The following is a 27,581-nucleotide window of genomic DNA, read 5'->3' on the forward strand; positions in this document are numbered from 1 at the left end:
TTTCCTGCTACCAAAAGGTTGTCTGGAAGAGATCGCTTGTTAGCGATAAGACCGCCTGTTGTTAGCTAGTCTTAAGCTTATATTTCTTTTTCTGTGTATTTTTTTTAACTTTATGGTGCACAATAAAGAATATTTACTTACTTACTTATTTCCACTATTAACTAGTTTCTATGAACATCGTGCCTAAAGTTACGCTTAAGAAATACTGTTGATTTGTGTGGAATACAAATATTGAGTAAATTGACATTTGAGACGCGCTTGGTATCACACTTGCCACTATAATACCGTACCGTATTGCCACTTGAAGTAATAAGTGCATCTCCACAGTCGAGATGCACTTATTACTTTCTTCTAACCTTTTTCGCTATATTCGCGTCGCTGTAGATACAACTGCTTTTTTTAGCAACTTTTTTTACTCAAAACCAGTGCATTGTAATGCGGAAATAGATTCATGGGTTCATTTCAGATGTTATGAATAAAAATAAATAATAAATTTGAAAATAATTTTATTTCTAAACTTAACACTACACTCTCATGATTCCCAACATTTTACAAGTCGCCTTCGTTAAAACAAGGCACGCCCACATTATGAACAGTATAAAAATATAAAACACTCCGCTAGCAGAATAGAATATCCGTAGGAACAAATAGCCTATGACGAGCCAGAAGACGAAAGCTTGGGAACCTAGCTTGCGTAGAGATAGACGCGCAGGTAGGTTTTGGCTGACGATGTTTTGATGGTTGGTGGCGTCGCGCGCGTAACTGTGGACGGTGCATGGCTGCTGCAATATTTCACGGGCAACATGCCCCCAGAAGTCATTTCTATTCCAGATATTGTTGAATTCGTCTTGATACTGGAAACAGAAAACGGAAAACTTACCTACATCTACACTAAACAAGCGAAAGTTCCGTTTCGTGGAAAGGGATATGCCCTTGCCAATGAAATTTAAACCTATAGTGTACTAAACAGAATTCATTTTGATTTGTTACGGTAACAAAACAAATGCAACAGTTCCAAGTGAAAAATAGTTTAATTTCATTGACCTTACCAAGCCTTAGGAGGTTATAGTATGTAGAATATGATTTTACGTGTGTTTGAAATACTCACCAGTTCGTTCAGTCTCGACGCTATCTGATACAACATCCGCACTAATATTGTAGTCTCATACGTTGCTATAGGCATGAGGTCTGGGTCGCCCATGTAAGTAATGCTTTTTGGCTTGCCGCGTAGCTAAAACAAATAAATCTTGTCAGGGAAAATTTATGTGTATTTGGGATGGCATTAACCTTTTCGACACCGTGTTAAACACAAGAACTGTCACTCGGACGCCACGTCACCGAAATGCCAAAACTGAAATTGAACTTTATGCACATGCACGTAGGTCCATGTTGCTCTGTGGTCTTCGACTGATTAATCGGTCTTCGGCGTTGGACCTGCGGTGCCGATATATCCGTCATTGGCGTTTGATTAGCTTTAGTACAACATATTTGTTAGTATCTCCGCGGTGGATAACCGTATCCGAATAGTTTTTCTTAAAAGGGAAGGCAACAGTCAATCTGTGTAGTTTTCGTCAAAAAAGGTAAGGTATGGTATGGTTGTCGGTTGTCAGAGATGGGCATTAATCGATTAATCTTTTAGTTAACTAATCAATCGATTAAAAATATCAATCGTCATTTTTTAATCGCGATTAATTTAGTTGCGATTAAATTAGTTGTGAGAATGTTCGACTAACAACTAAATTAGTTTTAGTTTCAATCGACTAAATTTCACGATTAAATCTATATTAAAACTACGTAGTCGCCCGTTTTTGCATTTTTTATCTTGCAATATGTAACTACAAGTACGTATGTATGTAACATACGGAGGTACTCGTATGTTGTAACTATGTTAGTTTGGGTAGAATTTTGCGACTTATTTTGAAGCAGATATCTTCATCCGATTGAGCTAAAATTATGTATACACGTTTAGTTTGAAATGCTTGAATGACAATGCAAATAATGCCATAATATTATTATAACGATATATTGGTAATAACGACAAATAGCGAAAAACTGCATTGTTTACAAATCGCAAACAATAAAGTAGGTTGGTGCATTATTAATACTTTGAATTATACGATACTGAGTAAATCTTAGACATAGAAACTATCAATATTTTGCTGTCTCTGATAGTAAAACTCTTTTTAGTGTCACGCGGTGACAAAACAATGGGATAATCCTACTTACCTGGCCTGGAAGTTGTTTGTTGCATTTTGGTGCAAGTGCCGACGCATCTTCTAAAAATAACACGTTCTATTGAATGACACATCTGCATGTTGTTTATTATCTACGCGGTCTATTTTGTTTTCAACGTGTGGTCATTAAAAATATTTAAACCTCTTTGTAAAGAACTCTCAGCGTTAACTATGGTACATTTTCCTTGCGTCATTCTACATTCAAATATATCAATCAACATACATATTTTATTTATTACCGCTATTGCCAATATATTGGACCGGTAGCGAATTGGTCGATCAGCCGCTTGTTTCATATACAAAGTTTGATTTATTATTAACTGTGTTTTTTAATGTTTTATCTTATCACATATAAACATCTTACTGTATAAACAGCGTTGATTTTTTTGATATTTTTTGCTTTGAATGTTTCATACCTACAAAGTTTGATTTATTATAACTGTGTTTTTTAATGTTTTATCTTATCACATATGAACATGTTATTGTATAAACAACGTTGATTTGTTGATAATTTTTGCTTTTAATTATTATTTTTACGATTGCAAGACTAACCTCATATAGTTTAACTAAATACATATCATGGTTGCTTTTATATTTAATATACAAAGTTTGATTTATATAATTGTGTTTTTTAAGTGTTATTTTACTAATGCACAAAGTACCCAGTTCTTATTTACCCTTAGATAAGAGAAATTTAATCCAATTTCAGACAGATGCACTACTTTAGTAGCAAAATAATAGTGAGAACAGATCTCACTCCTTAGAAACGGTCAAAATATCGTAAGTAATACATGACTATTTTATTTTTAAACATCCGTTAAGATGTCCTAATCAGTCTGTCAACATAGCCATACCGAGGTATTCTATTCAATTTGCTTCTAACATTAGTCGCGAGAAAATAGTCTAACTAATTAGTCGATTACAAAATTTAGTTGTCCGAAATCAATCGGCAACTAATTTAGTTGCAACTAAATTAGTTGCACTCTATACAACTAAGATTGATCAATCGTCGTTTTCAATCGTCAGTCGCAACTAATTCTTGTAATCTTAATCGTTAATCGTTAGTCGATTACATTTTGCCCATCTCTGTCGGTTGTCAATATCCGGGTCCACAAAGAGCGAGCATACGCGGCAATTGCCTCGCGCGCATGCTCAACCGCGGCGCTATTGAGATAAAGCTTCAATTAGATATCAACCGAGAATATGGTAGTTACCTTTTGAATAAAACGTCACATTTCATGTTCAAATGGTGTCAAATTATCTAGAAAAAAAAGTGCCATCGTCGAGAGCGCCATCTCCGATTAGCTTTTACCAGCCCTTCCTATTGACTAAACTTTTGAAAATAATGTTACCTTGTTTGTGATAGATTGCGAGAATTGTGTTTGGTTTGCAAATGACGAGTGTTCCGTGATATCCTCCGCTACTGGATCAAGGGGCAGCAATGACGATTCTTGCAACTGTAATGAAAAAAATAAAATATGTGACTTGTGTTTTACTGGTCAATTCAATTACTTAGTACTTAAAACATAATGTTTTTTTTATTATCATTCAATAATAAATTGTTACTTTGCATCAAGTTCGCTCATTGGAATATCAAAAACACCACATATTTAAAATTACAAGTGTTTACCAACACAATTTTAGACAAACTGCGTCTTTATGCTATTAAGATAACAAAAGGTATAGTATCACTATTATATTTTGTAATTACAACAACACTGAGGTTTAGAGGGTAAGGAAAGATAAGTGCCAATTTTCCAAACATTATGCCCAACGCTAGGTATTAGCCCCTTAGTCTTGTAAGTGTTACTAATAAAATGTGTCTTGGATACATGAAATAAATGTATTGAATTGAATTGAATTAGGCCAGGAAATAAATGCCCAAAAAAAGGTATAGAGGGAAATGCTTGGAACACAATTTTTGACTTCGTAGCTTTGTTTGGACTAGTTAGGAGGTGAACATATCGAAAAGTCGCCGGCCATAACCCTGGTGCTGGGGAGGAGAGGGGGGTTGAAGGTTCCATTTTTCGGTTTTTCGATTATATCTCGAAAACTATGCGTCTGAGCGACTTGGCCACTTATACACAATGAAAAGAGATTTAATTTGTTACAAGTTTTGTTCAGCCAAGTTTTTCGATATCTTGTATAGTTTTTGAGATAAACGCTCTTGAAGGTTTATTTATTTAGGGCTCTCATTTTTATCTTGATTATCTACACCAGTGAAGCTGCTAGGCCGGGTTTGGGATCATTTTCGTATAAATCGGGGGTGCTGAATTTATTTATGGTATCAACATTGACACCATTCCCGAGTAAAAACAAAATTTAAAAAAAAATGTTTTTTTTATAAAACTCCTTTACGCTTAAACCGCCGAACCGATTTCGTTGTAATTTGGTATAGAGATAGTTTGAGTCCTGGGACAGTACATAGGAGAGTTTTTATAACCAACATCATCTTTTAAGGGTGTGAAAAGTGGGGTCGAAATTTGTATGGGGAATCAATAACCGCTGAACCTATTTAAATAATATTTGGGATGGTCTACAATCTACATGTTTGATTTAGTTGATAATGATACCAAACATGACTTCAAACCTAAATTTAAATAGTATCAACTCAGGAATTCAACTTCGGCAAAGAAGCTGAATTCCCCTCACCAAATTTCACACCTTCATAGTATGATTTTTGAGATAAAAACAATATTATATCCTGTCTCGGGACTTAAAACACCTTTTTACCAAATTTCATCTAAATCGGTTCAGCTGTTTAAGCGTGAAGAGGAGTAAAAAAAGTTATTTGTTTAAAGTTTATATGTTTTTACTTCGGAAAGGTGTCAATGTTGATACCATAAATGAATTCAGTACCCCCGATTTATACGAAAATGTTACCAAACCCGACCTAGCAGCTTTACTGATGTAGATAATCAAGATAAAAATGAGAGCCCTAAATAAACCTTCAAGAGCGGATATCTCAAAAACTATACAAGATATCGAAAAACTTGACTGAATAAAACTTGTAACAAATTAAATCTCTTTTCATTTTGTTTAAGTGGCCAAGTCGCTCAGACGCATAGTTTCCGAGATATAATCGAAAAATGGAACCTTCAAACCCCCCTCTCCCCCCAGCACCAGGGTTACGGCCGGGGACTTTTGATATGTTCATTTCCTAACTGGTCCAAACAAAGCTACGAAGTTAAAAATTGTGTTCCTAGCATTTCCCTCTATCTCTATACCTTCTTATTGCTTGGCCTACCTATATATAGTAATGATAAGATTTGGCCACCGTATCGGGTTCGGGTTTGGAGGTGGGGAGGATTAGTCTCTCGTGAGCTGTCCTTTGCAACGGACGTGATTATAACCTTCCGTCGTATCTGTATTGTATTACCTCGTGTTTGATTTAAATAAGTTACACGATTCGCGCTCATCGGAAATTGCGATATAGTGCTACCTATTTTTTTTTGCACTTTCATCGATATAAAAAAATGTACCGACCATGGGAAAATATCAAAAAAGAGTGCGCCGAAGAACCTTTTAATCTAAATGCGAAACAACTTGTAATAAATGTGTACAAGAATGTTAAATTCGAAATAGGGCAACGCGGAGCCACGAAACGTACGTGGCAACTTACCGGCGTTCCAATCAGGACGATCAAGAGATATGTTAGCAAAACGCAGCCAAAGAAAAGAAACGTTTTGTTTTCAAAAATTGACAATTCCACTCGTGCTCTTATTAACCGTATTTTAGAGGACTTCTATTTAAGAAATGAGACACCCTCAGTTCACAGGATATATGAAGAATTAAAAAAAGATTGCGCCTTCCCGTATAGCCGCTCACACTTAGCAAAATATTTAAGGAAGACAAGTCTTAACACAACACCGGAGATCGCGGATCCGATGGGATTGTTACAAGTGCACGATGACAAGTCAAAGTTCACCAAGACGAAGAAAAAGTGATCCCCACAGTGAGTACTCAGAGATAACAGTATTCATAGGATTAATCGAAAGATATCTATGGGAGTCCTTGAATGTCCATTGTCCACAAAGCAAGTTTGACCATATTAACAAGTTCACCTTGTTGGGGGCTCCGCACGCTGAGTTTCCCGTACGTCGACAGGCAATGTGTACTGACCAATCTCGTCAAGCCGCCGTACAACTCTCCAAGCTATGTAGAAATTTTAATTTGACCATATTGAGTTTGCAGTGATATTTTTAAATAAAAAATATTAACCCTATATCTTGTATTTTAATTTGAACCTTCCCTTCTAGTCTTTAAACAAAGACGCCTTTGCATTGGGAGTAGAGTTGAGCCTTTCTCGAGAACATTCTCCGTTTTGTATGGGGAACGTTCTCGCTCGAGAATATTTCCCATAGTAAACGGAGAATGTTCTCAAGAACGGTACAACTCTAATTTTGGCAGTTAAGTCCCTGGCCGGTCAGAAGTCAATTTTGACAGTTATGAATTGACACTTGTATGTATACACGGTGGCTAAAAAAATAAGTGCATTCCCGTTGCCAGGGAGGTTTTTGAATTATACTGAGCAACTTTTACTATAGGACCAACCTCGAAATCGCGAAATTTTTTTTGGCTATTTGTGGTTAAAGATTTTTTTATTGATCTCAAAAGAAATTTACATTTCACTTAATGAGATACATGCACTAATTAATTATATTAAATGTTAATTTGGTTTATGCCCGTGATCGATAGTTTGATTCTATTTACAATTACAATTTTTAATTTTATTACACTAGGCATACAAGTAGTAACAATATCAAAATACCAAAAGCTTAAGTCACAGTATAGTGGGTAGAAGTAAGTTAAAATACATACTTAAAATTCATACGCGCACCGCGGCACCGCTGTACAACTGCACTAAGTAAGTAGTGGACAGCGGTAACTCGCCAGGGCCGCATTTAGGTTTGGATTATAGGGATGTTATTTACAATATAAGTTGTTAGGTTGGTTTTGAAAATGCTCATGGTGTGAGATTCTTTTATATGTTTCGGTATCTTATTATACATCCGCGCCCCTTCAAATTTTATATGATTAGATGGTCCGCGTTGCGAAGTCTACTCCGTCCTTTTTCTGTTAGTGAAAAATACTGTTTCACAGTGTATCTGATTTTTAATATACCTTTCTTATTAACATACACGTATTAGTTATATATTTGGTTAAGAGATAGGATCTTGGTTTCTGCATATACTTTTTTAGTAGGTGTAAGCTACACCGAAATCGTAGTGAAATAGTTATTTGTTATACAAGGGTGCAAAGTTGTATTTTACCCGCGAGTGTGGAATTGAAACACAAGCAAGCGAAAGGATTCTATAGTTGAACCACGAGCGAAGCGAGTGGCTCTAAAATAGAATCCTGAGCGTAGCGAGTGTTTTAACACACGAGAAGTAAAATACATTTGCACCCGTGTGTAACGCAAAACTTTTCCCCTCACTATAGCGAGGAAAATGCAACGTCCACAGGCGTTAGATCATCTTCATCAACTGGAATCACTCATTTTTTTACGATACTATAAAAAAAACTGGAAATTCTGTACTTTTACGTGAGAAGTTTTTAAGTAAAATTTTTGTTGACAATGTTGACATTTCTGACGTATGAAATGTCAATGATGCGTTTTGAAATTGCATCGACTTAACTTGTGCGTTCAGAATTATATTTAACATAATTATTAAAAAACAAATGTTTATTATAGAATTTTAAGGTTTATGACTTAACCACCCACCCGTCACCCGTTGACCACGAACGCTGTAAAGAGTTCGAAACGTCGGGATGTATTATAAATTCAATATACGCGATATAATCCGTTTGCATAGTTTTATTTCATGAGTAACTATCGCGGTAACCGAAGACAATTTTATGACTTAAAATCATTAAATAAAGCTAAATCTGGTATTTTTTATTAGATTCTCAAACCATTTATTTAATGATAATTAATATCGAACGAACCATTATTATGAGCGTTTTACGTTTTGTTTCTGTCAAGCTACTTAAACACGCTCCATCCAAGGTCAAATTACTTTCCCCACTAGTTTATAAAATGCGTTTTTCCCCGCTTGTTTTAAAGGATAAAAGACGGCTTTCCGAGCTAGTGAGGGGAAAAAGTACTTTGATAATCTTATTTTGTGTCACTTGAAGATCCTTTAGAGTCGTTTTCGCGGTGTGTCCCATATTTCGATTAAATGATCTAGATGAGATTTGACAAGTGAATTTATATCTAATTTGGCGCGGAAGACATTTCACAATACCACGAAGTGATCCCATCAGAGATGATAACTTTGATCGAATTCTAGCAATTTGAGGTTTCCATGTGAGATTAGTATCCAAAATCAGTCCTAGATATTTTTCTTTAGAAGTTGTGATGTGCTTTGGTAGTTTCCTATCTTGACCATTTAACGCCGATTTGTTAGATACGATTTAATCAGTTCATGAGCTTTGCCGGAAATTCGAATGGGAAGGTAAATTTTTTGTTCGCGATTTCGTGGTTGGTCCCATAGTAAAAGTTGCTCAGTATAATCCCAAAACCTCCCTGGCAGCGGGAATGCACTTATTTTTTAGCCACCCTGTATATGACACTAAGGCTATCAGGTATAAGGCTACATCGGTAGGTCTTAGCATCGTAAATATAAGGGTCAATACATAGCTGTCAGAATTGACTTCTTAACTTACACCGACTCTAGTCTTAGACTATTACCCCCTTATTCATAAAACTTTACAGGCCTGAATTAGTTAAATTATGTTTTACAAATACATAATATATTATGTATATATATTATGTTTTATAAGTGTATTTTTACAAATACATAGGTCAAAATGACAGATAAAGACAAAAGATTCATAGCTAATTCAGGCTTGTAACTTGTAATGCGTTTATAAAACGCCATTAGCCTCTAATTCAAAACAAGAAACCTTTCCACCGTAAGTAAGCCTTAGGACTAGGCGTCACAAACCCGGTTTCACCGAATTAGAAAAAACCGGAAAAACCGGGTTTGCAGCCAATTTTAAAAACCGGGTTTAGGTTTGATAAAACCGGCTTTTTCGAATTTCGAAGCAACCTTTTAGTTTTATTTAATCGTACCATTGGTTGGTACCTATAACAAATTATTACACATAAACTTTGTATGTGTAGCAATCGTACCGTATAATATGTAGACGTACCTAAATAGTTACCTACATAGTATATATTTAATAATATATATAAAGGAATGTTTCGTTACATTTATCGGCTTAATTATAACTAAAGTTTGACTTAAGTTCTGTGGGGTCCACTGAACTTAAATCAAACTACTAACTTAAAAGTCCACAAACTAGAGTGGGGGTCGATTGCCATATCGTTCGACACCAACTAACAAGTGAGATTTGTCAAAATTGTATGCAATTGACATTCCATTTCGAATAAAACGTCATCTCGACTGATATTAGAATAGAGGTTCAATCAAATTTCTTTGTATTTCAGAGATGTTCGAAATTTGAATGAAATAATATTATCAAAATCGATGTTATTATTTAGCAATAATAACATTTTCACAGATAAAAAATTTGCTGTTGGCTATTATTTACGCATTTTGAAAGCATCATAGCCCTCTATGAATGTAGATAAACTACTATTAAGTATTGCAAATTGATTATTAAATCGTCTACAATTACTTGTTTATTTTACAAATTATACATAAACTCGAAAACACCGAAAAACCCGGGTTTTGCTGCTCTACAAAACCCGAAAAACCGGCTTTCAAAAATATGCACGGTTTTGTGGCCCCTACTTAGGACGGTAAGTGCAACAGTAGGTGTGTCCTGCCCTCGCATTTTAAAATTCCACATTCAACTTTATAAGAAACAAATATTATCACGGTTGGATATGTTTTCCTGGCCTAATCCACTTGTACGAGTACCTGACAAACCAAACCAAGCGATAAGCGCTCGTACTTTACAATTAATACAATGCTTTTGTTCGAATAGGCAGGTCTATTTTGCCTCGAAATGTAATTAACACGCGTGATAATCTTATATAGATAGAAAAGTAGTCTAATAATAGTAATAATAAACAAAAGGCACAAAAACACAAACAATGCAGGTGATATACGATGCGTCGGCACTGTCAGCACGAAAGAAAAGGATGAGTATAGTTGTTTTTGTTGTTATGTACTGCCAATTTGGTTTGACCAACTATAAATTTGCTATTCCATATTATTGGAATTTGTTAATAATGTTTTATTTATGATTTTTTTGGAAATTCTATACAAATAAAACTGCAAAATATATCAAATATCGTTAATTGTTTTTTTTTTAAAGTCGTATTGGCAGAATGTCATTCCGAACGAAAAAGCAAATATTGGTTATAGTTTTTTTATGGCTGAATGCCATGATGCTGTGTCACAAATATAAGTGAAATAGAAATTAAAAAAAAAGCCACTTCCCGGCCTAGGCCTGTAACTTTGTATGAAATTTCATTACAGGCCTCTCGTCTAGCCGCGCCTGAGACGTGATACTTCCCAGCCTAATATAAAGAACGTAATATCAATATTACATAGCATGTTTGAGAAATATATATTTTTTGTCGTATATGCGCGCACTGACATATAAACACATACGTTGCATTTCTGTGACAAAATTATTGCACGACAAAAAATCGTAGTGCGCGCTTGGCCTAAGCTCAAGAAGGCTTGTGTTGTGGGTACTCAGACAAAGATATATATAATATACAAATACATAGAAAACACCCAAGACTCAGAATAAATATCTGTGCTCATCACACAAATAAATGCCCTTACTGAGATTCGAACCCAGGACCATCGGCTTCACAGTCACTACCCACTAGGCCAGACCAGTCGTCCCGCAGCCGTACTAACTATCATTTGATATTTACCAGTCGCTTTTCGGCGAAGGAAAACATCGCAAGGAAACCCGACTAAATCCCAATAAGGTCTAGTTTGCCCTCGAGTTGTAAGGACAGGTGGCAGTCGCTTTCTCAAAAAGTAGTGCCTACGCCAAGGGATTTATTGCTAAGCCCAGGCTCCCATAAGCCGTGGCTAAAAGCCAGGACAACGCTAGGGAATGATCATCGTTTTCACCCGGCTTCTTAATATTATTACATATACTGAAACTATTAGTCTTACTAAGATGGCATATAGTCGAGAAATTGGGACGGGTACCGCCGTGGCGAGGTGGCCTAGGGGAGCGTTAGCCGCGATAGCTAAAGACGCCGGTTCGAATCCGGCCTTCACCGCTTGGAGGGCTTCGTCACTTTTTCTTTAATATATGACATCTATTACAGTTTTGAAACTACTCAAATAAATCATACCCCAAATATATCAGCAAAGAAGTGGATGGTGGCGTTCAGGTAGTTCGGGACCTTTTTGCATTCCTCTAACGCCTGCGAATCTTCGTCGTCGGGAGTCAGCATGAGCCAGTGCTTGAAACTAGCCCACAAACCTGACAAAATAACGTATTTTAAAAAAGCTACTTTGTTTCACGAATGTAGGCTTGTTCGAGCTGCTGAGGTGAAAAAACATTGTTCTTTATGCAGTGCGGTTGGCTCACAAAAATACAGCTATAATTCTGAGTAAAAAAAACCCCACCGGTTTTTTTTTTCACTAAGAAAAATCAATTTTACCGTCTTATCTATATGGTTCAAATTCATTTCATATAACTCAAGATTAGGGTCAAAGCTCTAAAAATCTGAATTAAGATATACTATGCTTCTCACGGACATCAACGAATATCTGGCATAGATGTTAGATATTACTTTTATGCCGGCTGTACACAGCGAGTCGAAAGACTCCGAGACAGGCCGAGAACGAGTGTGTACTGCTCCCTTCTCATCTCGTCTCGGCCTTCTCCGATTGGGTCGGTTATTTGCCGAGTGCAGTGGAGGGACACTGCTCCTTTCGTGCAATCTCGGCTCCGTTCGGCTCAGTTTGCTCCGGGCAATTATTAGGGTTGGCACAACTTGACGTGCACGACCACAGATAAGATAATGAGTTGAATTTTGACAACCCTAAATAGCCGAAAGGAATAGTGACATACATTAGAAAGGAACAGCATGATTCGACCCTGAATCGCTGTCAAACTTCGGGTTTGGGGGCATTCAAATATTACGTAACGCAATTTTCCAAGATTTTTGACCCCCCCTCCCGCCCGTGTAACGCGCCGTAACGTTTTTGTGCCCCCCCTTGCTCCCCCTACCTAAAAGTTACGTAACACCCAAGTGACCATTTTTACCTAAAAGTCACAATAATGTTCAGCGAAGTATAGTAATAAAATTTAAGAAATGAGCGAACGTGTTAAGGAAAGTTATGCGAAAGAGGCATGTCAGTATCATAGCAAGTGGAAATCCGTGGTCTCTGCCTACCACTCCGGGAAATAGGCGTGATTATGCATTATTTAATTTAAAAAAACATTGTTACGTAACGCCTTGCTCCAACCCCCCCTTCCGCCCCCCAAATTGCGTTAAGTAATATTTGAACGCCCCCTTTGTAGGAAGTGTCCTTTCTGTATGGTAGTACTATTACTTATTCTGTGCCCAGACTCGACGATTGTGTACCTACAGCCGCCACTGCCGACATTACATGTAATAAATAAAACTAACCTTTATGTTGTTGATTCATTCGTTTTTCAAGGTCTTCTAAATGTTTTTCACTGGCTAATTTGGCCGCATATATCTTTTTAACAAAGTCTAATGAGTTTTGTTTCTTGTTTTCACTCCATATTGGCTCATATTCGAAATTAGGTGACATGTTCAATTCGGATAAAGCCTGTCTAGAGATAGCGACCCATTTGTGTAGAGCCATGCCGTTATATGAAAAACTGAAAAAAAAAAAAACATTTTTTTTTTGTTAAATATACATGGTTCATGTTTAAGAATGTGTCAAGTCTAAGACAAATTCGTGCTTCGAATTCGAATTTGGCAGCTTATATAGATGGCGCTGTGTTGTACAGGTACCGCAGGGACATTATGCAGTATCCCATCCCAGCGCCATCTATATCAACAGTCAAACTAGGGAGCAAATTTTTTTTCATAGACTTTTCATCTCTTGTAGCCGGCTAACTTGAGTGATAAATGAAAACTAGGTTGTAGTAAAACAATATAAGAGTAAAAATGGGGTCCCTTTGTTTCCCATATAGTTTTAAGTCGTAATGTATTGTTTGTCATATTATCATTAGTCCTAAAACTGAAACCGTTAACTTTTTAAGATTTTCGTAAGGTTATCCTATAGACAGGTTAGGTTAGGTTTGTTCTATGCCAATCCTGAAAAGTTACGCGTTTCTGAGAAAACCAAATTATGACTAACAAAAAATGCGGACAAACAATACTTAAATTTTTTTGGGAAACAATAGAGACCCAGTAAAAATATATACAATAAAATAAACTAATTTTCGTCAGTACATTCAATTCAATAAACTCGTTGTCTAATGCTATTGCTACGTTTCCACGCGTGGCAAGTCTCGACAAGCCTCAGGGACGCAGTTATGCGTTAGAGGGAGCAAGCGATATTGTTGTCTCATTCCACCGCATAGCTGCGTCCCTGAGGCTTGTCGAGCCGTGCCACGCGTAGAAACGTAGCATTATAGCCCTTTTTGAAACCTCTGGAGTGTCATACGTTCGTACCGGCTGACTAACAGGTAATCGAATGTTTTTATTAGATAACTGATAAATTTATTAACATACCTGGAATCAAGTGCAGAGGTGTTAAAACTTGATTCGGGACTGGCGTAAAACCCTGAATTATTTTCAGTTATCGCCCTTTCCAATCCTTTCAATATTGGAACTAGGTGTTGCTGAGAAAACACCTGAAACAAAATAATTATAAATTGCAGACATACGGTATTGTCACAAAATAACTAATAGTACTACCGTACAGAAAATTCACTCCTTCACAAAAGTCAGATTTAGGTATAAAATTATACCTATACTCGCCGCCTGCAAGCAAAATTGAAATTTATAACCGCGCACGAACCGTCTTTTCGCATAATAAGCTTCGACTAAAATCAATACCTAATATGGATTTCGTTAAGGTTTTCGTCACGTACCTAGTCAATATCCTATCCTCTGGGGAAATCTGGCGCTTTTTCCAGCTATATTCAAATATAGCGCAGCGACTAGCGAGCGCTTTTTAAACTCACAGGTGGCAACACTGACGCAAATTACTACTTTTTTAACTTTCTGTTTGCAACAAAAAAAAAAAAAGATTTATGAATTACTAACGGGCGGTCACCGAGAGGTATAGAATTGTAAAAATGGGACTGATGAGATGCGGAATGGGAATTGTATGTATTATGGGTATGTTCCCCTATATCATTAACTGCATATAGTAAGTATGGGTATGTTTCCCTATATGTATATTTAACTGCACATAGCATCTTTTAAAACGCCGGCTGACATACTATTCTTTGGACAATATTACGAACCTTTCCTAATCGGAACAGCATGACGGCATTTTTGTAGGAAGTCAGGTCTAGCACCATGAACCGCGGCAGCACTAGCTGTAGTATACAGGTGTAGGCCGGAAAGTTCTCAGCGATGTACTGGGTGAAACTCGCATCTAGTGCTGCGTGGGTATTTCCCTCTTCTTGGTTGTTGTTTGTCTGAGGGAACCTGCAAAAATAACGTAACGGATGACGATATATGTACAATGGAAGTTGTCAATCCCCAAGAGAATGTTCTCTAAAGCAACATAGGCTCTCAAAATTTAAAATTATCACGCTTTGCGACAATGTCATACTCCTTTTAGCTATCGGCCAGATTTTAGAGATGACATACAGAGCTGGTTAACATGCACACACACATGCATGCACTTTTTATCCCGGGAATAATCTCTTAACGGGGTGAAATGAGGGGTACAACTCAGTAAAACCTACTGTACTTAAACCTACGGTATGAAATTATGTGTCTAGACGAAGAAAGATGAGCAGGACCTAGAAATATTAAAGTTTATATAGTGTATTATCTGGGACGCCAGGTGGGGCGGAGGCCGGTCGGACGTCCCAGGTATCGCTGGGGCGATGCTGTTGGAGTAGATTTGAGCGCTCTCCATGCCGATAACTGGCGGGAGATGGCACAGGATCGAGACGACTGGCGTATACTCGTGTCGGAGGCCAAGACTCATTTTGGGTCGCTGCGCCATTAAGTCAAGTTATTTTTTGGACCATACATTTTAATAGATATATATGTATGACATACCTGTCCTTATTGATAGCATTATCCGTATACCTCCATGGCTGTATAAGGCTCAACCATAGCTCCATGACCAGCCTAAACGAAGCATCTAAAGGCCAAGTCGACACCATATGCTTTATATAATGATAAGCCCGCGCGCACATGAGTTGCCGAGCGTACGTCCTTAGGCCGTCCGACCGACATGCCGGGTCGGATAGGTGCTTCGCAGAGAAGGAGTGAATGTGTTTGACTAGAACACGCACTGTGCGGACACGCTCCGGACTGGAATTGGCGTTTATGTAGTTCTTTTGGTACATCTGGAATGTCATACACATACACAATAGTACACAAGGGAAGCAGGTATTAAAAAGTCACATAATGGAAAGAAAACATAAGTAATTTAAGTTGCTTTTCTTTCTTGGAACCGCTTTCGCTTAGCAACATCGTGTGATGACGGTCACTGGATAAATGACTATTTATGTGAGTGAGTTGGAAGAAACATTAGCTGTCCATCTTAGTTGATGTTTACGATAGCAGTTGTGTTGTGTGGCTGACGTGACAATGAAATTCTATAGGTAGAGTAGAAGGACTGGGAACTGCTCTAATGTCTAATCAAATAATGGCAATAGTTCTGTGCGATCTTGACCAGATTATTCATCGACCTTGGTGGCTTTCGAACATGTATTCAACTTACTTCAATATTTCTTGCGTTAAACTGGTCCACACTCATCCAAACATCAATGAATACTTGCAGCACAGTCTCCGAGCGCCACACTTCGTTTCGCGTCTGGTTTTGAGGTGGTGTGTGCTGGTTACTTATCCCAGGCAGGTCTGGTATTATCAAGAGAGATGGTGAATGTTGGCTGAATGGTCTGAAAAACAACAGACATTATAAATGCTTCTTTCTGTAAACAGGTCTGAAGTAAAGCACCTTTATTTTTTATACGGTGTAGTTTTTGATAGCATGTAGTCTAGTCTAAGTATTTTTTCCCAGCAGAAAAAAAAAATTGTGTTTGAGAGGTAATAATATGCAAAGAGTTGAGCAACCGGAAGGTAGGGTTTGTTTGTTATATAATGAAGTCCAGTTTATAATAATTTTATACAGTCTCCCCTTAATTTACTAATGGAAAATACTATACTATACGTAATTGTACTACTAATGATGGACTGTTTAACATTATAGGTACGTACCTGTTAGCTGTTTGCAGCGGTGCCGCCATATGTACTTTTCCCGAATAGTTTGGTATGTGAGGCAGCACAGGTACATTAGGGTCAGAAGGTAAGAAGTGCATCAAGTAATCACAGGCCAACGCGAAATATGCACAGTTTTCCCATGAGCTCTTGTTTGGGCTGTAGCTCACCAGGTGTAGGGCAAAGTTGAATATATAAAAGTCAAATGGATCTGAATATTTCGGTTAAGGGATCATACTAAGTAATATGGACAATATGGCCATAATAAAATAAAACTTTTACTACCACAACTGCCTGGTTTACTGGTAGAGAATGTCTGGTTGCAATAAGTCTGCCTTATGCAATATTTTTATAAGTATAACCTATCAAAGTTAGACCACTTTATTTACAAGGAGCATGAGCAATAATGAACTTCCCACAATTTTAAATGTTGAGAACATATTTAGTAGGTAAAATATTGGATAATGTTATAATACTGATATGCCTAATGATATTCAGGTCTTCTGAAACCAGTATACTTGTCTGTAGTTTTGAAATACTATGCATAGATAAAATTTGAATACTTTTTAAATGACTTTTTAAGATCATTGTGGCCATTGTGTAAACCCACTATTGACATACAAATATTCATTCATTCATTCTTTCTTAATAGATCAAAACTATTACAAAAATGTATGCAGGGGTGCTTAGCTAATAGTTTTGCTGACTGGATATAAAGAACAATGATACTTGGTATAAAGGATACTGAGAGCTAAAGCTACTGCATTGAGTGACTGTGGGTCGGTTGTCAGCATGTCCGTGTAGAACTGGGGACACCTTCCTCTTTCTAATGTCATCTGCAACTCCATCTGAAATTGATTGAATGGTTTTATTTAAATTCTTGAGTGACAAGTATCTTACTTCAGCTACAGAATATGTGTATCCTTTTGGATCCCAGAGGACTTTAATAATTACACCTTTTATTCAGTAACTAAGGTTCCTTTAGAGATAAAACAAATGTTGAGGGATATAACGGAAAAAAAAATCTGGAAAAACATTATTTTCAGATACAATACAAAGCTAAATGTAATCTCATGCTGGCCACCATACAAAATTATAGCTAAGGAAGTTTGAATTCTAGTTGTAATTTTAATTGTTGCGTGGGGTGGGTGGAATTTATTATTTATTTGGTCAAAAACAGAGTGTACACCGTAAGTAATGTCACAGGGCGGACACGCCATACATCAAAACTCGCTTGCGTTTATATGTGTGAACGGCACGTTTGTACACGCGTCTTTGTGTGCGTAAGCTGCTTAGGGCTGCCATTTAAATGTTTTTGTGTTCACGGAGCGTTGTCGAAATACTCGTTATGTAAATATCTAACTAGGGAATAGAAATATTTTTATTCTTTAATTAAAGAAACCATTTTTAAGTTTACATTACAATTTAAAATTTACATTACGTGGTTCTATTCTTCCCATTTATGCACGTCATATTTATGAGAATACAGCGCAGCGTTCATATTTCCAATCATGGTTTGAGTTCTTTGGATTATTTGCACAAAATGTAAAAGAAAAGTACATGTCGTATTTGCAGGACAATGCTCTTATTTGAAATCTAAGTGTTACATTTAATTTATTTATCTTTTTCCAAGAAGTACCAATATCAAACACTATTGCACTAGTGCAGTGATATACACGCATCAGCTTTCAGCTGCTAGTGTATTAAACAATATAATAATAATAATATTAAGTTTCAAATACAACACACACAGCCCTCGTGCGGCGCTGACATACGGCGAAGGCGGAGCCGAACATTCTCGATGCCTGCCGAACTGACACGAGCAGGCCGCGGCCGGCCGTGCACATGCAGGATAACCCGACCGAAACGTAAACAAACGAAATTGTATGGGCAATCTACCGTTCACCAAGCAATTGGTCCTAGGTCGGTTTATAATCTTACACTCAACTGTACCTAGACATAGAAATTTCAATCGAGACGAAGGTTTTAAGATCTCATCCACATGGAACCCAGTCATTAGTAAGTGTAAGCGAAACCAAATATCGAAAGTTGAAAAATCGAATATTGTGAGTGTTGTGTGTCGACCCGGTAGCATCCCTAGTGCGCAAAACGTTCAAGTTAATAAACAAGACCAAGTGCGGGTAGTTCGAAAAACTCGCGCGCCTAGAAGATGTTGATGTCAACTTTAGCCAGTCTTCTCCGAGACCACGGGGACAACGCCGTCCTCGAAACGTCGGAGGTAAATTTAAAACTATTTTACGCGATTAAGTCCCGTGGAGATAAATAATAACTGTACCTAGTTTGAAAGCGGAATTATTATAAAGTAGGTATTTGTATTATTGTTTTTATTAATTTAGACGATTATATATAGATATTATATTTTTTAGATACATTTTAGATATGATAAAAGTGTAACAAAAAACAAAATATTTACGAAGGAATAATATATATGTACCTGTACCAAAGATAGATATAACTCCGTAATCGTATTATATCCTCATTGACCTGTACCTACCTATAGGTAGTTGAATGTTAGCTAACATTCACAACTTCAACGAACAGGTTCTTGAAATCCGTAGGTAGGTACTAGGTAGGTACCTATGTAAATATTATCACTCCTTTTACTCTTTGTTATATTGACGTACATTTGGGTTTTCGCCAAATGGTAGTTTAAATAAATGTGATTGTAGAAAACGCGTTATTTGATGTATTATCAGTATTATACTATGTGAGTTGAAAGGACGAGTAGCCTCTGCCTACGACGACTATACATCGGTAGAATTCAGACCAAGGTAAAGGACAATCCGAGGGCGTTTTGGCAGCACTTAGACAGCCTGAAGTCGACGGGAGGGTTCGCTAGTAGTGTGAAGTTAGATGGAAAGCTGTTTACTGGAGCTGAGGTAGCTGATGCGTTTGCGAGCTATTTCTCTGGGGTATTTTTGCCTGACACCCCGCTTCTGGATCCTAACGTACGGGGAACTGAGTATGTTAACCGTAGTGCCAACTACATCCATATAGATGCAGTATCGATGGAACAGGTTGTATCTGGGATAAAGCGTCTTAAATCCAAGTGTGCGGTAGGCTCGGACAACTTGCCAGCGTACGTTGTAAAGGGATGTATGGATTACCTTAAAGTACCTTTACACTTCATCTTTAATTTGGCACTTTGTACTGGGTCATACCCTCTTCGCTGGAAACTCTCGAGGGTGACCTATACCAAAGGTAAATGACGCCACAATCGTGGAAAACTATAGGCCCATTGCCGTCCTTTCCACTCTGGCCAAGCTCTTTGAGTCAATAGTCCACCGAACTCTATGCGCACAGGTAAAGCCATTTTTATGTGACGCACAACATGGATTCAGACATAGTCGCTCGGTTAACACCAACCTATTAATTTTGGCTGATAGCATATCTGAGCACCTGGATAGAGGTATCCAAGTCGATGTCCTTTATTTTGATTTCAGTAAGGCTTTCGATCGCGTGGATAACGATGTGTTGTTGGCGAAACAGGATCGGATTGGCTTTTCTCCCGCATTGTTGTCATTCTTCGCTAGTTATCTACGCGATCGGCAGCAGTATGTCAAGCATGGATTCTTCGTCTCGGCCCCTTATCATACCCGGTCTGGGGTCAGTCAAGGCTCCATATTAGGTCCTTTCTTATTTGGGATCATGATAAACGACCTCAGGTCAGTCCTTCAATCGGCTCAGTGTCTCCTATATGCAGATGACCTTAAGTTGGTATATGGAGTGGAGCAAAGTACTGACTGTGAGTCGTTACAAAGGGACATCGACTCGGTTTTTCTCTGGAGCACCGAAAACAAGTTGCTGTTCAACCCGGCTAAATGTTGCGTCTGCACTTTCAGCCGTGCTCATATGCCGTTGCATGCACAATATGTACTGGGGTCTGAGCCTATAAACCGCGTGTGCTCTATTAAAGATCTGGGTGTGGTCTTCGATACGCGGCTTACTTTCCACGAGCATATCTCGACGCTTGCTAGCGACTGCTTCCGAAGACTGGGCTTCGTTGTACGCAACCTTCGTCAATTTAACGATCCTGTTGCGTTCAGGCTTGTCTATAATGCGCTAGTAAGAAGCAAGCTTGAGACATCATCGATCGTTTGGCATCCCTACGAATGTACCTACAGTTTGCTTCTTGAAAAGGTACAAAAAGCCTTTTTAAGGTTTTTATACAAGAAAATGTTTGGCTATTACCCGCTTCTCTATCCGACGAAGTATCTCCTTGGGGCCTTAGGTTACAACTCTTTGGAGGTGAGACGTAACCTTAGCTTATTGACGTTTGCGTGTCGGACCCTGCGTGGTGATTCAGACTGCCCAGAACTGGTGAGTTGACTCGTGCGTCTACATGTACCGGACATCCCCAGGATAGCCCTCAGACCGCGGCGACGCGATCTGTTGGCTTTGCCAGAGAATCGCACCGTGTCGCGCCTGAACTCTCCGCTGCTCCGTGCCCTCACACAGTTGAATGCTCTCTTGGCATCAGCACCCGAGTGCGACCTGTTTGCGTGGCGATGGGCGTCTGTGAGAAATGAATGCCTGAGATTCTGTGAGGTGATGGATGCGAGGCCTACATCCGTGAAAGTTTAATTAGTAATAGTTATTTGTAATTGTGTTATTTGTAAATATTTGTTTGTACCTGATTGTTATTTTTAATAACCTGTTTGTTTAATGTTAATTTTAAGTTTCATGGCGCATTGGATTTCTGTAGTCATGTAACATATTTTCAAATAAAATAATATAATATTATACGAGTATCTACCTACATGCTAGGTACACTACACGTAGGTACAGTCGAAGGATAAAATGTTGATCCAGACAAATGACAAAAAAATATGTGAACACGACTTTATTGTCTAAGGTGTAAGAGCGTACACATATTTTTGAAACATTGAGAATGTATATATATTTATGCCCTTGACTGTCCATGTAAAAAAAAAAACTTCTTTACTTCAATTTGATAGGCACCCATACATCGCACAATACATCGGCATTTTGAACGTTCCCGGCCAGTGAAAAGCCAGCAATCTGGTAGCTCGGGACGGGGCGGGGCGGTGCGTGGCCGTTCTGTATGATAATACTATTACTTATTCTGGGGTAATGTACATACACAGCAGCAGTAGTAAGGGTGTAGTAGTAGCAGTGAAATTATATTTTTTTATGATTCAGGTGTCTTCAAGAGTCTCACATCAATATTCTAATTAAGTACACACCTTACTTAAAGGGGGTCACTGATTATCAGTCCCCTGGACAATATGAGCCTGTCAGAACAAAAATTTTACAGTTCCGAACAACTTAGTGGACCCCTTTAGATAGTACACAAGCATCAGTTGCTAATTCTAGTCCACTATACAAGTATACATATTATTTTATTGGAGTAACATTATTTACGCTTTTTTTTTATATTCTTGCTGTAGTGTATTGAAATATGAGGGTACCCCTACAAAACCAGTCTGGATTTGTCAGATACGTAAGCACATGTGCTCTCCCGAATTTCGGTGATAATATCGCGATATAATAGTGGCGACGAGGCAAATCGGTAGTAAAAGCGTGTATTAGACTGTGTTAGTGACTTTTTGTGAAGTTGTAAGTGCAAAGTGCAAAAAAATGGGTATTAAATTTGGTGAATTTGATATGGGTCATGGCTGCTGGGAAAACTACATTACAAGGTTTGAATTCTGTTTAAGTGCAAATGATATTGTGGATGACGTCAAGAAGAAGGCGAATTTGTTGGCGGTGTGTGGCTCTCAACTATTTGACTTAATAGTTTCTTTGTCATCTCCGATAAGTATAGGGGACATAACCTATAAACAAATTTTGATATTTTTGAAGGCTCATTTCCACCCCACACCTAATGAGATTGTAGAATCTTTTAAGTTTCACTCAAGAAATCAAGAAGAGGGGGAGAAGGTTAGAGATTATGTGGCAAATTTAAGGAAAATGAGTATTCATTGCAATTTTACAGACTTAGACCGAACTTTACGAGATCGGTTGGTATGTGGTATTAGGAGCAAAGAGGTTCAAAGGAAATTGTTACAATGTGAGAAGCTGACATTTACTCAAGCAACTGAGATAGCATTTTCACATGAGAGTGCCACATTTGATTCCAGTATTATTGTAGTGCCAGGACCATCTAAACCAAATGTGGAGGTAGATGAACCCATGGAAGTAAACAAAATCACTAACAAAAAGGTTGACAAACAGAATAAACCATGCTTCAGGTGTGGTAGGCAACACAGAGGAGAGTGCAGATTCCGTTGGAGTAGATGTAATGCGTGTGGCAGAACTGGCCACATTGAGGCAGTCTGTCTTACAAAAAATAAACAGGATGATGGACATAAATCAAATTGTAATGGATTATATGCAAATGTAAACAATGTTAGAGAAAATAAAGTTGACCCCATTATGGTAAAGGTGTCAATTGAGGGGTCTATTATTGACATGGAAGTTGATACGGGATGTGCATTTACTCTAATTTCTGAAGTGACAGCCAGACTCATTTGGAAAGGGAAATTACCTGTATTAGAGGAAGATGATATTGCATTGACTACATGGACAGATAGCCAATTAAGAATATTGGGGAAAATTCAAGTGCAAGCTTCTTTTAAGGGTTTACAAAATAATCTTATAATGTATATAGCCAGAGGTAACGGACCCAGCCTCTTAGGGCGAAATTGGTTTCAGCCATTCGGAATACGGGTTCAGGGAGTCATACATCTGAAAATAAACAGCGAGGAAATTAAAGGGCTCCTACAGACATATAGCGATGTTTTTCAGGAAGGTTTGGGAAAGTATAAAGGCCCATTAGTGAAGATTACACCGAGAGAAGGAGCGGTGCCCAAGTTTTTGAAAAGTAGACCCATTCCTTTTGCTTTGAGGGAAAGAGTAATTAAGGAAATAGACAGACTAGTAGAGGAAGGAGTTTTGGAGCCAATTGCACACTCCGAGTGGGCTACCCCTATAGTACCAGTTCTGAAACCGAATGGTAATGTAAGGCTTTGTGGTGACTATAGGTCTACAGTAAATATGGTGACCGACACTGATACATATCCTCTGCCTACTCTAGATGAGGCTTTCACAGCCATACAGGGTGGCACGATTTTCAGCAAAATTGATTTGGAAAGGGCATACACTCAAGTTAGTGTGGACGAGGCAACAGCACAGCTATTAACAATAAATACACCGAAAGGCCTTTATAAAATGAAACGTCTAGCTTTTGGGGTTAAAGCGTGTCCAGGCATCTTTCAAAGACTAATGTCTTCCTTGCTTACAGGAATAAGGGGGATAGCTGTGTTACTAGATGATATTGTTATAAGTGGCACAGATGTTGCTGAGCATAACTCCAGGTTAGAAATGGTCTTAAAGAAATTACAAGAAGCTGGCCTAAGGGTAAACAAGGAAAAGTGTAATTTTGTGTAAGTGTGAAATTTTTAGGATTCCTCATTGATGAATGTGGTATACATCCTTGTGAAGATAAAATACATGCAATTGAGGGTACACCGGCCCCAAGTAATGTAAAAGAGCTCCAAGCTTTCTTAGGATTGCTTAATTTTTATGATCGGTTTTTACCACACAAAGCTAATATTGCTGAACCGCTGTATAAGTTGTTAAATAAAGATGTGAAATGGCAGTGGACTATACAGCATCAGAAGGCATTTGAAAAGTTGCGCAAGATGTTGTCGAGTACTGACACTCTAGTCCATTACGATGTGAATAAAGAGATAAGGATGTCTTGTGATGCGTCACAATTTGGCTTGGGCGCTGTTTTGGAACACGTGATGAAAGATGGATCTGTCAGACCGGTTATGTTTGCTTCAAGGACCATGAATGTTCATGAGAGGAATTATGGTCAGATAGACAAAGAGGCAGCAGCTATAGTATTTGGTCTTAAGAAATTCCACCAGTTTATTAGTGGCCGGAAGATTACGATCAGAACCGATCATAAACCGTTATTGGGGTTGTTTGAACCTAAAAAACCCATTCCTAATGTCATATCTCCGAGAATGCTTCGCTGGGCCTTGCTGTTGAACTCCTATGATTACTCCATACAATATGTGGAAGGTAAAAAACTAGGAAACGCTGATGCTTTAAGCAGGTGGCCGTCCCGTGACCAGTCGTCGGAAGAAGAATACTTAGGAGTCCTGCTTATAGAAGAAACTCCGACAGACCTGGAACTGTCAGCAAATGAAGTGGCTAAACTAACAGTTAAAGATAATACACTGAGCAAAATATTATACTGGATTCGGAACGGGTGGCCTAGCAAAGTGGATGTAGAATATAAAGTGTACTGGCAGAAACGAAATGAGATGTCAGAGTATAAAAATTGTGTTTTGTGGGGTAATCGGGTAATTATACCAGTCAAAATGAGACCATATATCCTACAAGAATTACACTCCAATCATGACGGAATAGTAATAACAAAAGCCTTAGCCCGAAGTTATTTTTGGTGGCCGGCCATAGACAAAGAAATTGAGAATTTGGTTAAAAGATGCGAAACCTGTGCTGAAAACAGGAATATGCCTTCCCAAGTGAGCCATAAGTGGATAAGACCGGAGAAGGCTTGGTCACGGTTGCATGTTGATTATGCGGGCCCATTTCAAGGTAAAACATTTCTCATACTGATCGATGCTTATTCAAAATGGCCTGAAGTTAAGATTGTTCCGGATATGAGTTCATTGACATTAATAAATGTATTAAGGGATATATTTGCAGAACAAGGGTTACCAGACACCTTGGTCAGTGATAATGGCAGAAGTTTTATTTCAGATCACTTTAAAGAATTCCTATCAACAAATGGGATAAGACAAGTGTTGACACCACCTTACCATCCGGCGTCTAATGGACAGGCCGAGAGGACGGTTCAAACAGTTAAAAATAAATTGAGGAAACAGTCGACACTTCCATGGCACGTTAAATTACCTACAATACTTTATGGGTTACGTACTACACCAAATAGTACTAGCGACAAATCACCGGCGGAACTTTTGAATAAAGTTTGACCACTTAAATCCTCTCACTTTTAAGAATCAAGAGAAAGTGGAAGTATGCGAGGAGAATGAAAACACTGAAGTACGTTCATTTCAAACGGGACAGACAGTGTATTTCCGGAATTACAGTTCAGGACCACGCTGGTTGAAAGGAGTCATAGAGAAGAGACAAGGCATTTGTAGGTATATAATAAGATGGAATGGGAAGCTGATGAAAAGACATATTAATCAGATACAAGGTCATGGGGGAGAGGCGAGAGATATCCGCCAGAATACATCGGAAGATACTGGTCGTGAAGTTTTACAGGACACGGAGGTGAATAAAACATGTGAAGATAGTGATGAGGATGAGGATATTAATGTAAAAGTAAATGCTACTCCACCGGCCTCACAGTGGGCTGATATCATAGGGGTTTCTGGGCCTCAGGATTATACGTTTAACCAGAGCCAACAACGCATACCGCCAACCAACAAACGAACAAGATCACCTTCATCACCACAAAACATGGAAGCCAAGAGATTAGCCCTAGATGCCTATGAGAGTCTGTCAGAGTCTGATTATGAACAGACTGAAGATTCAAACCAAGACTTGTAGATGATGAACGATGATAGTTTTAGTATAAATATATATGATAGAGTGTAAGGACCTTGTAACAGACAATTGAATAGTATTAGTGAATTACCAATGAACAGTGAAACTTAGTGTTAGTGATTAGTGAAAGTTAGTTTTAGTGAACTATCTCGAGGGGAAGGCATGTAGTGTATTGAAATATGAGGGTACCCCTACAAAACCAGTCTGGATTTGTCAGATACGTAAGCACATGTGCTCTCCCGAATTTCGGTGATAATATCGCGATATAATACTTGCAGCCTGTTATATATTGACATGTGGGTAGATAAGATCTGCGGGTACCCAGCAAGACACCACATGTATACATACATACGTATCATTCTGGAGACTGGATTTAATTCAGGAATAGGCTTAAAGTGCTTGAAACATAGTGTGTGCATGTTTAAAAATGTTATTTACACTATACATTTTTTTACAATGGAAGTTTGAATAGTTGTATAATTAATTGAATTAAATTTCATTTGTTGAAAAACTTAATGATAAGACAAAAAAATGCAACTTTTTTTGTTTTGAGGAAGGTCAAAAATCACATTCACATTGGTTGGCAAAAAATATTAATTAAAATACAACAAGTAGCAAGTTACTTACTGGCAGAGCACTTAATGGCAGGTTGTACTTCAAGTGAGGATCCAGCAACAGCTTATAACACAGCCTGAACATGGGGCCCTGCGGCTCCAAGAAACTAATCAACAGTTCATATTCATATCTGTCAGTGTCCCACGACACAGAGCGCAATCCCCAGCCATTTGAGAACGAGGAAGCAAATATATTGTTGATAAGCTGAGGGAATATTGCTTGCAAGTCTTTGCTGGGACTTGATTGATCTATAATTGTTGTTAGAGCTTTCAGTTTTTCCAGCAGTGGGTAGTTTAGGCAGGTGTAGAACCTGGTCTGTAACAAATAATAATGAAGATAGTGTAAAAGGCTTTCGACATCTTAAAATTATAATGAGTACATCTAAAAGAGATGCTATAACCACTTGTTTAGGCTTTGCAGTCAAATCTACTAACCACGTTTAAAGTATTGAATTACTTTATAGTGTATCATTGTTTCTCTAGTAGTTATATTCAGATTGTAGGTTATAAAAACATGAGTTTCCGTATAATTATGATGTTGTATATTTTAACAATGATTGTGAACAACTCACCATAATGTCAAGAGCCATGGTTAAGTTTTATATAACAGCCTTTTATTTTATAAGCAGCTTAATTCATGCTCTTTCAAAGTTTGTTTGTTTGTGTACTAACTACATTAAAAGTATTAAAACACAAAAGAAAGAAGGTATTGGTATTTGCCGTTACCGCAGCCGGCGCTTAGCGCTTGCGCTTACTCAACAATTTTGACATTTAGTAGACAGTAAATTTTTT

General features: G+C 38.0%; 1 protein-coding gene across 1 annotated transcript; it reads right to left on the reverse strand.

The window, feature by feature from the left end:
• Window positions 1–489: 489 nt before the first annotated feature.
• Window positions 490–27,539, reverse strand: LOC134742069 (sphingomyelin phosphodiesterase 4). Its single transcript, XM_063674999.1, has 13 exons — window positions 27,362–27,539; window positions 26,803–27,105; window positions 17,327–17,429; window positions 16,582–16,792; window positions 16,085–16,262; window positions 15,415–15,707; window positions 14,643–14,829; window positions 13,903–14,024; window positions 12,823–13,040; window positions 11,536–11,666; window positions 3,587–3,691; window positions 1,109–1,231; window positions 490–854 (listed from the first exon to the last, which is right to left on the reverse strand). The coding sequence occupies exons 1-13, from the start codon at window positions 27,377–27,379 to the stop codon at window positions 525–527; spliced, it is 2,322 nt and encodes a 773-aa protein (XP_063531069.1). The 5' UTR covers window positions 27,380–27,539; the 3' UTR covers window positions 490–524.
• Window positions 27,540–27,581: the final 42 nt, after the last annotated feature.

The sequence above is a fragment of the Cydia strobilella genome, chromosome 6, assembly GCF_947568885.1.
Source record: "Cydia strobilella chromosome 6, ilCydStro3.1, whole genome shotgun sequence".
NCBI lineage: Eukaryota > Metazoa > Arthropoda > Insecta > Lepidoptera > Tortricidae > Cydia > Cydia strobilella.

Coding starts and splice junctions, on each gene's coding strand:
- LOC134742069 (XM_063674999.1), bottom strand. Junction 13,041..13,902: donor ACCTCTGCACTTGATTCCAG/GTATGTTAATAA, acceptor TTTTTTTTTCAG/TTTTTCATATAACGGCATGG. Junction 855..1,108: donor CGTCGAGACTGAACGAACTG/GTGAGTATTTCA, acceptor TTCTGTTTCCAG/TATCAAGACGAATTCAACAA.